The sequence below is a fragment of the Rhea pennata genome, chromosome 9 (assembly GCF_028389875.1).
Source record: "Rhea pennata isolate bPtePen1 chromosome 9, bPtePen1.pri, whole genome shotgun sequence".
NCBI lineage: Eukaryota > Metazoa > Chordata > Aves > Rheiformes > Rheidae > Rhea > Rhea pennata.
Genome location: NC_084671.1, coordinates 799,238 through 816,128, shown reverse-complemented (window position 1 = coordinate 816,128; position 16,891 = coordinate 799,238). Strand labels below are relative to the sequence as shown.

At 40.6% G+C, this 16,891-nt stretch overlaps 2 protein-coding genes across 3 annotated transcripts in view; one reads left to right on the top strand and one right to left on the bottom strand.

The window, feature by feature from the left end:
- AADAC (arylacetamide deacetylase) overlaps nt 1-7,343 on the bottom strand; it is an 83,784-nt gene extending 76,441 nt beyond the window's left edge. For both annotated transcript variants that reach the window (XM_062582266.1, XM_062582268.1), the window contains exons 1-2: nt 7,229-7,343; nt 1,239-1,433 (exon numbers count right to left, since the gene is read on the bottom strand). The gene's annotated coding sequence lies outside the window, so the exon portion shown is untranslated. The remainder of the gene's footprint in view (nt 1-1,238; nt 1,434-7,228) is intronic.
- Nucleotides 6-16,688, top strand: IGSF10 (immunoglobulin superfamily member 10). Its single transcript, XM_062582278.1, has 6 exons — nt 6-199; nt 2,034-2,163; nt 4,096-4,486; nt 6,168-10,577; nt 11,183-12,083; nt 14,290-16,688. The coding sequence occupies exons 1-6, from the start codon at nt 6-8 to the stop codon at nt 16,196-16,198; spliced, it is 7,935 nt and encodes a 2,644-aa protein (XP_062438262.1). The 3' UTR covers nt 16,199-16,688.
- Nucleotides 16,689-16,891: the final 203 nt, after the last annotated feature.

The window sequence follows — 16,891 nt, the reverse complement described above, 5'->3', positions numbered from 1 at the left end:
GCAGGATGAAAGTAATACGCAGAGACAAACCCTGGTGTCTGGAGCTTCTCTTCAGTTTCTGCCTGGCAGCTCTCCCCAGCAGCAGCGCCTGTCCCAGGCTCTGCGCCTGCTATGTCCCCACCGAAGTACATTGTACGTTCCGGTACTTCACCGCCATCCCACCGCACATCCCTCCACATGTGGAGCGCATCAATTTGGGGTACGTTTAACATCAAGATTTTAAATATTCTGCATAGTTAACTGTCAACGCGTTGCAAAACTGTAACTAGTGTTTCCAGATTTAGGGCTAAAAATTAACCAATGCAAGAGAGAAATCTTTGAGTTTAATGCTTTGCAGTACTCAGAACTGTTGCAGTGATAGCTAGCAAAAACTAAAGTCTTCTGGTAGTTTGGGGGATGCATCATAGGGGATGTAACAATTTTGGAAAGTTTTGAACTTAGACTTACTCTTTTGTATTACCTGAACATCTTGCATCTGTAACAGCATTCAAAAGAAATCTGAATTAGAGAGAATTCTTACTGGGAAAAGATGCTTTAGAGCTCAGACAGCAGGCTGGAAATTTAGTAGGTGTATTAAAATCTTCAGAGCTGCCAGAGATCTCTTAGGCAAATAAATTCTATAGAATGTCACATAATGCTAATATCCATGTTTTTATCTATCAAGTTTACGGGAAATAACGCTTGTCTGAATACTTCAGTCTCAAACATGAGTCTATTTTATAAGTGACCAAAAAGGAACAGAGAATAGATCGTACCCAGGCTTGGCTGGCCTGTTAATGTGGTTTCTGGCAAATATCCTCTGTCATGCAATCAAATGACAAGACTAATCAGCAATATGGGACTGATCTATATACCATCTTTTGATACATACAATCTTTGAATTGTCCATATGAGTATACAGAAAATATAAAAGGAAGTTTTTATTAAAGTCTTCCCTTCCTCAGCCTTCTGCCCCAACCCACGTATTCTGGCCTTGGCTCCTTACTCCTGTCTGCCCTTTCCTTCCTTTCATCTCTGATTTTGTTAACGTTGTCCAGAAGTGCAGTATATGAAGAGCTAGTATTAAATGCCAGTACTTTGAGCAGCCTAAGCAGCAACCCTGAATTAGCTAGCTAAGTTGCGTAAGCATGACAGTAGCCCTGGTGTCAAAGGCTTCACAAAGGAGGTCCTTGGTGCTAGGAGGCTTGCACAGCATGCACTGGTTCTGTGATCTCAGCGTCACCACTGTCAGTACTCACGTTAGCTAGATTCAGACGTGACCTAAGGTCAAACCTCCTGCAGCAGTACAGCTCTCACTCAAGAGGATCTTGGTCGTTCACCTTGGCTTCCCATTTAAATCCAGCACGGACTATCAAGACTTTATGTGTACTCACTGATGTCAGTGGAGGTTGAGGCTGTGTCTACTTTAGGAAGTAGTGCGCACTGCTGAAGATCTGTGGAGTGGAAATAAAACTCAAGATGAACAGCTGCAACGGGCAGTGTAGCAAAGTCTCCAGGCAGGACGATGGGGAGACAGGGCTCCAGGACGCTGCAGACCCACTTGGCCTGCAGCCTAGGCACAGCCACGGTCATCCTGAGCCCCAGCAGGGGAATGACACATCCCAGTACCACTTGCTTCAGCCAGTTCTCAGCAGACAGCAGAGAAAGGTCTCTCTGGTGTAAGGTACTCTCATGACACTGCAGCGTTGGGAAAGCCCTGTACTCAAAGAGGAATCAGTGCATTGTAAACCTCTATCATTACAGAAACTCCTTACCCTTCTACAGTGGAGTCCCAAACTGACATTTTTGTCTGCATACTTTTGCAGAGAGTTCCCCCACCCACTTTGAATACAGTGTTCAGGAAGCTGCTCTTGACAAGTTACAAAATTTTGTGCTAACATGAAGGAATGACTTAAAATTTCATCTTAACAAAACAAAAGTGTCTACCTTTATGCATTTGCAAAAAGGCCTTCTTTTACTTGGTTGTTGTTTTTAAACTTTTGAACATTGGCTTACTGACTAAACTCAAATCTGGGATGAAATGTTTGTTACAGTTACAACAGCTTGCTTAAACTGACTGAAACAGATTTCTCTGGCCTGGAGAAACTGGAGTTACTGATGCTGCACAGCAATGAGATAAATGCAATCCCTGATAAAGTGTTCAATGATTTACGTTCATTACAGGTAAGAACTAAGTGATGACCTGATCTAAGTTTTTGCTGCAACTTTAAAAAAATCTGACAGTGATACTGGTCCCCAGTAGATCAGTGGTCTCTAGCATTTTGGTATCCTGTTTCTAAATTGTATCCATGTGAAAGATAAGGGTGTTCACAATCCAGTAAGTGTCCTAATGCAAAATGTCTTTCCTTCCCAGGTAGACATTCAGATATAGTTTAATGACTGTGATGAACATGTTGGTAGATATCTCTCAACAGTATTTAGCTGGCAACTGTAGTTGAGACTCCCTTTCATATGGCAGAGAAAGTTTGCAAAGCTCCAAGTGCTACACTTGTGGTAGGAAACTTGTCTTTAGCTAATTTATCAAGGTAAGTTTTTTTTTTTTAAGAGGACTTTATTTCATTCAGATTTCCCTTTTACTTCAGCATAATATTCCATAGTACTTTCCTTTTCCATCCTTCATCAAAAAAGCTTCCTCCTGAATTTAAACTGATAACACACAAACATTTTAATGCTTTAAAAAGACTACAGTTCCTTGGTTCTATAATCTGTCATATATTTATAGGCTTTTAAAATGTAGTATTTGATGCCTGGCTTGTTTTTTGAAATATACCTATTTCTAAAATATTATCTATGTTTACATATATTGTAAAAAACATTAGTAAACATGCACTGTGACATGTAAGAATTCTGGAGTTATCTCTGTGTTTCTCTGTGCCATATAGATATTCATACACAAAGAAGTAATTATTTAGGAACAAGCTTTCTCAACTAACTTCATGTACAGGTAACACATTCTCTCATTAAATTTTAATCTAGAGCTGTTATTAGTTACCATGGATGGAGAGGTAAGATTGCCACAGCTACAACATTATAACAACATCAGAGAGACCTGAACTGACTGGGCAAAAACATGGTATTGAATCAAGTGTTAGTTTTAGAGGATTAGGAAGAGTGAGGAGAGAGACAGAAACAGACAAGCTTTTGAGCATAGAAATCCATCTCCAGGTTTCCTTAACCCTCATGAAGGCTAGTTCTGTGCCTGAAACCTTGCTTGTTAACTCCTCGCAGCTGGCTTAATAAAACATATCTCCTCATTCCAATGAACCTTCCCTTGCTTATCAATAAGAAAGATGGTAACACAATATTATAAATAGTTTTAGTGGAATTACATTTGGCAAATAAGAACTTGCACATTATTGGGGTTTTGTACCTTTTTTCCCCTAATTTTCAAAATACAGAATTCACAAATGTAGCAATATGAGTCTAGCAGGAAAAGTAATAACCAAAAAGGTGTCTCAGGTACCATATTTAGCATTTCAGCAATATACAAGATTTGTTCATCTTACAGTTAGGCAGCTGACTTTTAACCTGTCAACAACAAAATGTCAGCTGAGAGTTGAGGTTTGGCAAGTACACCATCTCATATGATAGAAATCTTTAAACTGGGAACAACTTAACAGTTAGTTAATCTATTGGTTAAACATCAAAATAGACTACCTTGTGCTTTTTATAGTTGTAATGTTGCCTGGAACAAAAAAACACTTAACATATAGTCAAAATTTATGACTTGGACTATGACTTACCCTTTTCACAAGTGTGGTTTAATTGGGATTTTTTTGAATGACTAAACTGAGCAAGCATTGTTTTTGGGGCCTCTCCCCACCCCCTTCTTTTAACTATTACATTTTGTAAATGTGACTGCACAAGTACGACCTTGATGGATAGTTGGAACAAGAAATTATCCTTGTAGCCACATGCAACTAACACTGCATTTAAAAACAATTCCTCCTACTAGGATTTTTTTCTAATCACTCCCATTACTCCTCTGTGAAAGTACTTTCACTTCATGGAGTAACCATCAAAGAGCATTTAAGAGTCTTATAATAATATAACATGGCTTAATATTATACACTTGTTACTTTTTTCCATCAACAGGTCTTAAAAATGAGTTATAACAAGGTCAGAGTACTTCAGCAAGATGTTTTTTATGGTCTGAAGAGCTTGGTACGGTTGCATATGGACCACAATAGAATTGAATTTGTAAATCCTAATGTTTTCTATGGACTCACATCACTGAGGTTGGTCCATTTGGAAGGAAATTTACTTAAGCAGCTTCATCCTGATACTTTCGTCACCTTGCGCTATATTGAAATATTTAAAATATCCTCCATAAAACATATATATTTGTCTGATAATTTGTTGACTTCACTGCCAGAAGAAATGTTTTCCCACATGTCTGAGCTGGAGAGCATTTACCTTCATGGAAACCCTTGGTCCTGTGATTGCAATCTACAGTGGTTTGCCAAATGGGCAAAAGAGAGACCAGGTAAGCTGAAGACTTTATTTATGCTTCTTGATCATGTTATAATATCTCATACTTTATGATAAGGGTAATTGTCCTTTTGCTCCCAGAAAAGAATGGAAATACAACTACATATGATTTATTTTTAATTGTCTTTGTGTTGATTAGCGACCTATTCACACCACCTACATATCAGTCTGAGTTCTTTGTTCTTCTTGAGTTCTTTTATCTGTTCTTTGATTAATCACACATGTATGCTATCATTTGAAAACCACTGCAAATTAAAATTAAAGTACCAAGTGTGAAGCATAAGAAGAAACATGAAACATCTCACTCTTTACAGCCTGTCAATTATTAATTGACTTATAGATAGCAGCTTCCTGGATTTAATGAATCTAGTGGTGTTAATCCATTTCCAAGTGCAGCTTTTCCTAATGGACCTTTTTCTTTGGCCAGTCCAAAGTTTCTGTGCACCAGGGGAGTACATTCTATTTGTTTTCTTTAAATGGTCTACACTGTTTTTAAAAGCCAGACCAGTGTTTTTTCTGTATTTCACTAAACAGTTCCAAATAGCCACACACAGCTAGCTGGACTCGCTGCATTTTTCTAGAAATAGAATGCAGATATTTTGGCTTACTTCATGCTCTTGTCAACTCTAGAGAAAATAACTTGTATGTGAGATGATGGAGGGATACAGCATGTGTTATATTCCCCACAGTTGACAATTTGATTTCTGGAACAACTCTTTAAGTTTTCATTATTGTTACAGTATAATTTGTCTTGGAGCTGCAGTTTGAGGAATAATGCTTCACAAGCTGCTTTATTCATATATGCTTCTGATACTGTTTTCATAAGAACTTCAAATCAGTAGATATTATCAAAGAACTGAAAGACATCTGGTGGATTAATTTTTGGAAAGGATGAGTGAGATTGGAGGGAAGGATTGTCTTATGGATAAAAGAGAATGAAATGAGCCAAAATAACTGCATTCTGTTTCTAGAAAAATGTAGAGAGTCCAGCTAGCTGTGTTTGAGCTGGTATGTATGGCTATTTGGAACTGCTCAGTGAAATATGGAAAAAACATTGTCTTGGCTTTTAGAAGGAGCAGAGGCTCGTTGGCCTTGCTCTTTGGCACAGAGTCATTCTGTTCAGCAAGTTGTGTCTTGATTCCAGAGCTGGCTTATTGGCAGTTTTGCATCATTACATGTTCTGTAGAACATACAATGTTCTACAACCTTGTTTTTCATTTCTTTGTTTCTTCATTCACATAAGGAAGTTAATTTTTGCATAACTGGCAGGAGTGAAAGCTACATTGTACCTGATGCTTTGAAAAAGAAATGAGGACCTGGAGGGTTTTTTTTTTTTCGCTACTGCCCTGAGTAAAGGTTGCAACAACAGTCTAGTGTTACCCCTGAACTCCTGCTATAGCCCGTATCTCTCAAGCTATGAATATGTACAACAGAGCCTTCCCTGCGCTGCATAAAACCACTGAAGTTGTCAAAGAAGAGCACTGTACTGTACTGTGCTGTGATAGCAATAGTCATTATACTTGAGTTTTCATTAATGAAACTTCTAAAAAGTCGGTGGCCACTTTAGGATAAACTGTAAATATTTTATTCAAGAAAACAATTTATGGGTAACTATATTGCTGTTTTCATGTGAAAAATTGTATCACAAAAACTTACTATGTTTTCCCTCCATTTAGATGTTATAAAGTGCAAAAAAGACAGAAGCTCTTCTAGTGCTCAGCAATGCCCAGCTTGTGCTAACCCCAAAAACTGTAAAGGGAAAAACTTAGCGGATATTCCACCTGCATCCTTAACTTGTACTAAGCCAGCCATACATCACTCCCTAAAACTGAAAAACATCACAATGCCAGATGATGGGGATTTCAGTTCTGTATCTCCCAAGGACTTTATAGCTCCTATAGGATCCATGGTTTTGAACATGACTGACCAAGCAGGAAGTCAAGGTAACTTGGTTTGCAGCATCCAAAACCCTAAAGAAATGTCTCCTATCTCATTTGGCAAAGATGGCAACAATACAGTACTCAAAGTGTCATTCTCAGCATTTCTTGTGTGTGGCATTGATTATGAACATATTCAGCAGCTATGGAGCATATTGGCCCTGTACAGTAATTCTCCCCTTGAACTAGAAAGGAATAGCCTATCAACTAAAATGCCTTTTATTAGTTACAAATATAAACAAATCTACTCTGAAAAGAATGAACTTTTTACCAATATAGAAACTGAACTGAGAGCTGAACCGTCTTGGTTAATGCAAAACAAAGTGGCATTACAGCTAGACAGGACAGCAACCACACTTAACACATTACACATCCAATACTTTACTGATGCTCAGATTATTTTGCCCAGTGTTGACAAAAAACAGATGAGAAATAACTGGACAATCATTTCCAGGGACAACAAAACACAAACCCAACACACTGTTTTAGTTGGGGGGACAGTGGAACTAGATTGCCAAGCAATTGGAGAACCAAATCCTGCAATAGAGTGGATACTGGCTGATGGGAGCAAAGTTAGAGCTCCTCACCTCAGTGAAGACGGAAGAATCATAGTAGTTAAAACTGGAACATTTACGTTACGAACAGCTGATACTTTTGACACTGGACTTTATCATTGCATAGGAACAAATTATGATGATGCAGATACTCTCACATTTAGAATTACTGTCGTTGACCCTTATGTGGAACAGAATCATGTAAATGGAGCTCAACTGTCTACATTTGTTGGTAGTGTACTCTACCTTCCTTGTCCATCCACTGCTGTTCCAGATGCTTCCATTAGTTGGGTGTTACCTGAGCATGTGATCCTTCATCATTCTATAGGAAACAAACATATTTTTGAAAACGGTACCTTGAAAATTCAAGGGGTGACAAAACAAGACAGCGGCTATTTTAGATGTGTTGCAGCCAACCAGTACGGTGTTGATCTTTTGGTATTTCACGTTCTGGTTAAAATGGATGAAACCACACCACAGCAAAAGCATGTCGCTGTGAGAGAATGGGAAGAAGGAGAGGGCTCTGGCAATGTAATGCTTGCCTCCGTTACAAGACATAAAAATTCTTCAGCTTCTCTGGCTACCTTGACAGCTAATCAGGAATCTGCTACTTCAGCACCTAGAAAGCAGACCATACAGAGTGCAAACAACAGGAGCAGCTATGGAAAAATGACATACTGGCACCACAGGGAGAAAATAAGCAGAAGGTTTAGAGGACACAGAAGACAGTTTCTTTCCTCAGCCAGGAGGGTTGATCCACAGCGCTGGGCAGCCTTTTTGGAAAAAGCAAAGAGGAACTCAACACTGATACAAAAACAAGGAACAGTTAAAACAAACTCGCCTACTGAAGTCCGTAAGTCCTCAAAAGTATCTGAGGATGAGGAAGAAACATCAGGTGATCCCACATCTCCAGAACTAGAATCTGTCATACTGGCAACTAAGACACCCACTGTATCTCCTCTGAGAAAAGTAATCGAAAACATGACAAGTGCAGAATTTGTGATTATCACAAGTAACACTCTTGCTAGGAAAACTTCTGTCTTGGTTACAGAGGCAGTAACTCCACTAGTTTCTCCATTTTCACAGTCTGTCTCACCTGACACCAGAAGGCCACAAACATATTTAAAACCTGCAGTCACAAACCCTAAATCTCTGGAAAGCTCTGATTTAAGTCAAATATCAGCAAATGATATAGAACAATCAACTGTATCAAATGGAGCAAGTAGAACATCTATGGTTTTCAATACTGGACACAGATTGGTAACTTCTGAGGAAGATAATACCCAATATTTAAAATATTTATCTACCAAACCCATGACGAGCATTACTGACACCAGCAAGGATGTAAACCCCCTAAAAACAGCAGAAAAACTACATGTTTTTAGTGAGCCTATTGATAAGACTTCAACCAAAACAGCTTATCAGGTACCCGCAGCAACAGTCAGTGAACCAAGTAATGAGTTAAGTCATGTTTATTTTCATCGTACTCAGAAACTAGTAACTTCTAAGCTACCATTGGGCTTAACTAACATTACCCATCGGCAAATTCAGCTTATTGGAGATGTTACAACTCATACACCCCAGGCCCAGCAGCAATATGGAAGACGAAGGAAAATTTCTGGTAGGAGACGAGTTGTCAGACCAGACCGAATTCCAGGTATGAAAGAGCAAAGATACAATTTGGGGGGACCAGGTTCTATGAGAGGAAGAGCAGTTATGGTTCCAGGTGTCCAACCAATTACAAAATATATCTCAAACTCACTCACCTTAAATAACTTAGGTAGTTCTCTCAACCCATTTAGCCCAGAAGCACCTCTGTCCTCACCCTTTACTACAAACACACCATTAGAGCACCCAACAGGTACTCATGAAAACAGAGCATTCCTCATGGAAGAGAAAAATGAACCTACTGCAAGACAAAAAGCTACTGCTACAATCAACACAGAAGGCACACAAGATGATCCTCAGTGGAAACCTGAGACTAGTGCTTCATTTCAAACAAACACTGATAGAGTCCAATCTGTTAGTACCAGTCTACCAACAACAGCAATCAACACACCTTATGTTGCTACAGAAATTACACCACATACTGTAAGCGCTAAGATATCATCTACTTTTGAACCTATCTCACTCAACGTTAAGTCTAGAACATTGTCAAAAAATTTCCACACAGGAAAAAATACTTGGGAGCACATCTTAGGGAACAACACAGAAAAGGTACTATTGAAGAAGCTGCCCAAAAAACACACAGAGATGTTTCCATCAGAGATATCAACCACACATCCTAAAACTACAGCAGTGTTATCTATGTCCAAAGTTTCTCCTTTACACTTCACACCTATTTCAAGCAAGGAGAATCAAACTGCTGGTTTCTTGTCTCTAAACAGACACATTCATCATGACAATGGTATGTCAGAAGAACACTCCGCCACTGCAGAACTGCATTCTTACTCTAATCCTGCAACTATTACAACCGAAGAAATGGACGGAACAAGTTTGAAGCCGACAGTTATATCTATTACTACTCAAACTGATACCAAAATCACTAAAAGTAGAATGCTCAGGGTGGGAAGAAAGAGAGGCCAGAGGCGGAAGAGGCCACATAAAACACCTGCTTCACAAAGTAAGACTGCAGGCCGCAGCACTACAGTGATTTCATCAGTGAATACAGCTTTATCTGTCTTGACAACAATTAAATCACTAACTTTGCCTACAAGCCTTATGCCCATGAGATCCCTCTCTGAGCACACAAGCACTATCATCTCAGCTGCAGAAACGACAGCACGTTCCCTTCTTAGCACAACAGACGTACCTCATCAGGCGCCTACAACAAACAGACCTACCTCAGCGACACCAGTCCCACAGAAGAGCACCCCACCGATTCAGCTTCCACCCGACGGCCGTATTGCTCAGAACCCCACTGCTGCCATCCAGACCACACCACTGTTTTCCAAGCCTTTCCCCACCACAAGTGCACCACCTGCCACAGCGTTTGTCACACCTGGATCAGAACCTGCTCAGCAAAGCAAAGCCACTACAGTGGCAGGTAAAAAATCACACCCCAAAATGGAAGATCACATTGCACAGTCTGTGTCCCCAGGAAGAGCTGAGCTATGCACCAGAACGCCTGCTGTAACCACACACATCGTTTCTCCCAGTATTCAGCCTCCCACCCCGCTGCCAACCCTGACAGCAGGCATGCCACCTGCAGCTATTATGAGAACCAGTTCACCTCCATGGTGGGAAAACAAGCTCTGGTATAAGCCATCTACTAAAGTTACAGAAAGAGGCAAAACATTAACTGTCAATACACTGACGGTATTAAAGTCATCACAGAGCTCTACTCCATATGCTCCTACATGGGGAAGGGACAAGGAAAATCCTGTCAGAGGCTGGTCTGAAAACAAACAAGATCAAGAAACTACCACGAACAATCCTATAACTTTGGGCTCCTACAGAAAGCATTTTGCAAAGCCCAGAATAATCGGTGGAAAATTAGCTGCTTTTACTGTGCTAGCTAATTCAGATGCTTTCATTCCTTGTGAAGCTACTGGTAACCCCCTTCCAACAATACAATGGACCAAGATATCATCAGGTAAGCTCAATAAGCCTTCCTTAAAAAATTTTATTATAATCTTGTAATTTGGCAGATGCTGTGTGCACCGAACTGAAGTATTGCTTCATTTAGGAGCGCTGTGAAGTGATAAAACAAACCTGGAAATACTGAAAAGCAATGATATCCCAGCACACTCGCTGGAGTGTCTTAATACCAATTGTGAAATAGCTCCTTAGGGAAATGTATGTTTAACAATAACTCTGTGCTTGCTGTGAGAGGATTTCAATATTTATGTTACCTACCATTTCTGAACAGTAAGACAAACAGGGGGAAAAAGTATGTAAGAAACCATCAAATCAAGTTACAAACTATGCCAAAATATTTCTGAATATACAATGCCTATTCTGCTTTATCCAAATTTTGTCTCTACTGAGGAACTGGATTTTATTTTTTATTTTTTAGTTTAAAGCTTTTTTCACTGTGTATATAAAACATTATTACCTTCTCCTTTTCTGTCATTGCCATCTGCATTATTTGAGCAAAACAGGCTAGGATAAAGAAAGCATATTCAGCTCCTGAGTGAAGAAGCAGCAGAACAGAGGTGTTTGCATGTGATATAATCTTGCTCCCCCTTGCTTCATTAGAGCCTGATGCACCAAAAGGCACACACGACCGGAGGTTCGAAGTCTTTGCCAACGGTACCCTCTCCATCGCGGAGGTGAGCGTCCAGGACGGCGGACAGTACCTGTGTGTTGCAGCCAACCAGCACGGCTCGGCGCGGCTCCTGGTCACTCTGTCGGTGGTGGCCTATCCGCCACGGATTGTAGAGGGGAGATCCCAGGTCATCACCGCCCATTCCGGAGAGCCTGTGGCAGTGACTTGCAAAGCTGAGGGGAGGCCTGCTCCCACCTTTTCGTGGATTCTGGCAAATAAAACATATGTCTCAGACTCTTCCACGGGAAGTAAAAGAGTTTTTGTGCAACCAGATGGCACTTTAATAATCAGGGAAGTTACTGTTTATGACAGGGGCCTTTACAAATGCATGGCTAATAACCCAGCTGGCACCGATACGCTGGTTGTAAAACTGCAAGTCATTGCAGCACCTCCCATTATTCTGGAAGAAAAGAGACAACGTATTGAAGGAATGATGGGGGAAAACCTGAAACTCCCTTGCACTGCAAAAGGAAACCCTCATCCCAGCATTCACTGGGTCCTCTTTGACGGGACTGTAGTGAAACCTTTGCAGTTCGTGAATGGGAAACTCTTCCTGTTTTCCAATGGAACCCTCCACGTGAGAAACACTGCTCCTTCCGACAGCGGGAATTACGAGTGCATAGCCACAAGCTCCACTGGCTCAGAGAGGAGGGTGGTACGTCTTGTGGTGGAACACAGAGATACACTTCCAAAAATAGCTAATGCCTCTCAGAAAATGACTCAGGTGAATTTCGGGGACAAGTTGCTTCTGAACTGCACAGCTACTGGGGAGCCAAAGCCCAGGATAATCTGGAGGTTACCTTCCAGGGCAGTTGTTGACCAGTGGCACAGGTAGGAATCTTCCTTTTTTCCTTCTTTCTTTCTTCCACCCCTTTGAAACCTCAAGCACTGTCTTCTCCAGTGCTCTTAAGAGAGACAATTACATCGCTGAAACAATACATTATGAAGTAAGCTCACAGGTAAACTATTAACGGTAGTGAATTATTACTGTATTTCTAATAAGAGACCACATAAGTCCTGTCATTAGTGGGTGAGGTCTTACCAAAATGGGTATAACTCTTACTTGGACTAATGAAGCTTATGCTAATTATGCAATGGTTGAATTTTGGTCATTTTATTCTGTTGTGACTTAAGACAAATTTTTAATTCATGCTAGAACATAATTTACACTTAAATATTGACATTAATACAGAGGATTGAGTAGAGCACTTATGAACAGTGCTAAGACTTTTCTGTACCACAACTTCTACAACAATTTAAGATAATTCAGTGTAAATGATGACAGCAATTCAGCAACATTCAGTACACTCCAACCATGAATCTGGTGCACAATAATTATTCCTTATTTGCTGAAACAAACTATTTCTAAACTATGAAAACTGTAGATTGTGACTGTAGTACTAGAGCTTTCATTTTAACAGAGATAGCTGGTTCTAAGTACTGTCACTGGCAACATGAGTGTATTTAAATCTATAACAATTAACCATATAGATGTATGGAAATTAAGGGTTTAATAGTAGGTAACAGCTTCTCCATTGTGAAAAAGACTGCTTTTATAGCATTGGAAGCTCTAGTTTAGAGATTACAAAAAATAAGAAAAGCTATCTACAAGAGATTTGTAAAGCAGGATTCTGGAGGAGGAGACTGCTGTAACATCACTGCCAGTCACACCTCTGAGGTTCTCCCTCACACCCCGTCCCCCAGGAACACTTCACCTTCACATTGGAAGGGACAGTCCCCAACAACGATGTTCCAACCACTTTCATGAACATTTGCAGCTGGAGCGAGGAGGGCGATCCAAGCCCAGTGTGCTGCTGCAGGAAAGGAAGCCAAACATTAATCATCTGGCTGCTAAGGGTCATTTTTGACAACACGCAGCACTGTTGCTAGCTGCCCCGGGCACAGAAATCGGTAAGAAGCATGAGGGAGAGGAGCAGAGATTGGCAGGACATGGGATGTAAGAATAAACAGGCTCATTTGCTCACAGAGAAGTTTTCTTCAAGGCAGAAGCTGCATTGTGCAGCTTTGTGCACCATTGTAGAGTTCAGCGAGCACACACACAATCTAAATCAGCAACAGAAATGGCAACTACATCAGGTTACAATCCACTGGATATGCGGGTCACGTGGACACAGTTTCTTCAGAGAGAACTTCAGTACCATGCTGTCTGTGGTATTCGGCATCAAATGATCACAGTAGTTTAAACTTAAGTCCTCAAAATGTAAAACAACGGAGGAAGAGAGAGCAATTTTCCCCTCAGCCTGCTTCTGCTCTTTTACTTTAATCTGCAAGTGAGTAGAATTATACCAATCCAAAAAGCATAAGTTTCAGAGAGGCCCTGAAGGATCAGGATCTGGCTCCAGTAAGATCCTGTACACCGCTGTAATATGGCCGATAAAAGTATCCCAAACAACATCCGTAATGAGTTCACCATGGCTCCTCTGCAAGCACTCTTCTGGCTGAAATTGCAGCAGGAAAAACAGCAACAGGTCACACTGATCTCAGTTTTCATTTTCAGTCTCTGTTGCCTTGCAGGCTCATGTCAAACGTAGAGCAGTGGCAGAAAGAGAGGTGAAGTTGATAAAGCCCAGATGCATTAGCAAGGATGTAAAGAAATCTCGTACATATCGTTTAAATCTCTGTATATACATTTTGCGAGACTTGAAATATCTAATCCTTTCCTATGGATCTTTCTTCCACTGTTAGTACCTAAATCTGATGGCTTGCATATCAGCATTTATTTTCTACTGTTTGGGGAAAGGCTGAAGTTTTTTTCAGTAAAGGAAGGATGACATATCAAAATTGAAAAATTGTTGAAAAATAGCTTAAACTAGTCCATGCATTTTATACTGTATATCACAGTATATTTTTAACTGACAAAATAGAAGCTTAAATGAGGAAAGCGAGTAAAACACTCCACACCGTATTGAACAAGCTGAGCTAATACTATGAATCATTTAGAAGACCGACTATTCATCTTCAGCGTTTTGGTCCCTAATAATACTTTTCCTTTCCCCCCCACCCCCACCCCCCACAGAATGGGAAGTCGCATCCATGTATTTCCCAATGGATCACTGGTTATCGAGGCAGTTACTGAGAAGGATGCAGGTGACTACTTATGTGTTGCAAGAAACAAAATTGGAGATGATCTGATACTAATGAAAGTCAGCATCGTAATGAAACCAGCCAAGATTGACCAGAAACAGTATTTTAAAAAACTGGTTCCTTATGGAAAAGATTTCAAAGTGGACTGCAAGGCCTCTGGGTCACCTGCACCGGAGATATCCTGGAGTTTGCCAGATGGCACAATGATCAACAACGTGATGCAGGCAGATGATGGCGGACGCAGATCTCGGAGATACGTCCTCTTTGACAATGGAACTCTGTATTTGAATAAAGTTGGAATAACAGAAGAAGGGGATTATACTTGCTATGCTCAAAACACCCTGGGAAGAGATGAAATGAGGATACACATCACAGTTGTGACAACTGCCCCTCAGATAAAGCACAGCTACAAGACGTACATTCAAGTGAAAGCTGGAGATACGGCATTATTAGACTGTGAAGTTGTTGGAGAACCCAAGCCAAAAATATTCTGGTTACTACCTTCCAGTGACATGATCTCCTTTTCAACAGATCGGTATCTCCTGCATGTTAATGGTTCTCTAACAGTCAGTCAAGTCAAACTGTTAGATGCCGGGGAGTATATGTGTGTCGCTCGTAATCCTGGAGGGGATGATACAAAACTGTATAAACTGGATGTTGTTTCTAAACCACCTATCATAAATGGTTTATACACAAACAGGACAATCATGAAAGTGACGGCAGTGAGGCATTCAAAGAAGCAAATTGAGTGTAGGGCAGAAGGGACACCTCCCCCTCAGATTATGTGGATCATGCCCGATAATATTTTCCTAACAGCTCCATATTATGGGAGCAGGATTACAGTGCACAGAAATGGGACACTTGAAATTCGGAACCTAAGGCCTTCTGACACAGCGGATTTTATCTGTGTGGCACGTAATGATGGGGGAGAGAGTATGTTGGTGGTGCAGCTGGAGGTATTAGAAATGCTAAGGCGACCAATGTTTAAAAATCCATTCAATGAAAAAGTAATAGCAAAACCTGAAAAAACTACCATTTTGAATTGTTCTGTGGATGGAAATCCTCCACCTGAAATAATGTGGATGTTGCCTAATGGCACGTGGTTTTCCAGCGGGATCAAGACTGCTCAGTTCCTCACTGGAAGCAACGGTTCCCTTACCATCTATAACACTGCCAGAGGTGACGCAGGAAAGTACCGCTGTGCTGCTAGGAATAAAGTTGGCTATATCGAAAAGCTGATCATCTTGGAAGTTGGCCAGAAGCCCAATATTCTCATTCATCCAAAAGCACCCGTGAAGGGTGTCAGCGGGGAGTCACTGTCACTTCACTGTCTGTCGGAGGGGAGTCCCAAGCCAAATACAGCGTGGACTGTACCAGGCGGCTACGTGCTGGATCGACCTCAGATCAACAGGAAATACATACTACTTGAAAATGGTACTTTAGTTATACGGGAAGCTACCATTCACGACCGAGGAAATTACGTGTGCAAGGCTCATAACAATGCTGGAGATTCATCTGTAACCGTTCCTGTAACCATCGTCGCCTATCCCCCAAGGATTACAAACAGGCCGCCCCAGAGCATTCGCACAGTGCCTGGTGCAGCAGTTCAGCTCAACTGCATAGCGCTGGGCATACCAAAACCAGAAATCACGTGGGAGCTACCTGACCACTCGATACTCTCCGCGGGTAACCCAGGCCGACCATCCGGGAGCGAACTCCTCCATCCCCCAGGGACATTAGTCATCCAGAATCCCCGACCCTCAGATTCTGGCATGTACAAGTGCACGGCTAAGAATAATCTTGGCAGTGATTTCACAGTTACATATATTCAAGTCATTTGAAATAAGAAATGCAGCGTGAATGGTTGTTAACAAAGTCTACAGCTGGACTGAGTTTGGTTTTGGAGCAAATTTAATGAAAGGCAGCCACAGGCATGTAAGTGAAGCTAAATACATTAACAGTATTCAGTCTGCAATGACCTTGCAAAAAAGAGAACAGGGGCTTAGGGAAGAAAAAAAAAAAAAAAGGTTTAGCATTATTGTCTAGCATCAATTTCAGTGATTAAATGGACTTAAACAACAACCAAGTTGAGGCACTTTTGTTCTGCCAACAGAGAACATTATCTAAAATTACTTTCCAGAAACGTACCTGGAGATCTTCAGTGAAGGACAGACTTTATCATGTTAGTTTAATACTGTCCACCTTGTACGACTACAATGAGCATGGAGCATGTAATGCAAGAGTATTTAAGAACCAAAGAGCAGATTTTATTGTGATGCAGATTATCTTCCTGATACATCTTAATATTTAGTCAGATTTTTCAAATAAATATTCCTTGGAAAAGTATTACTGAAGTATTTTTAATACATTATTACACAACATTATTTCACATTGAGTGTCTTTTGCAGAACTTTGGGAGGCTACACACAAAACAATTTTGTTTTCATTTTTAAAAGAGACAGCTCTGTTTAAGACTTTTAAAAAATTAAAGAATATACATACTGCATTTGGAAACAGTCTAGGTTGGTATAATT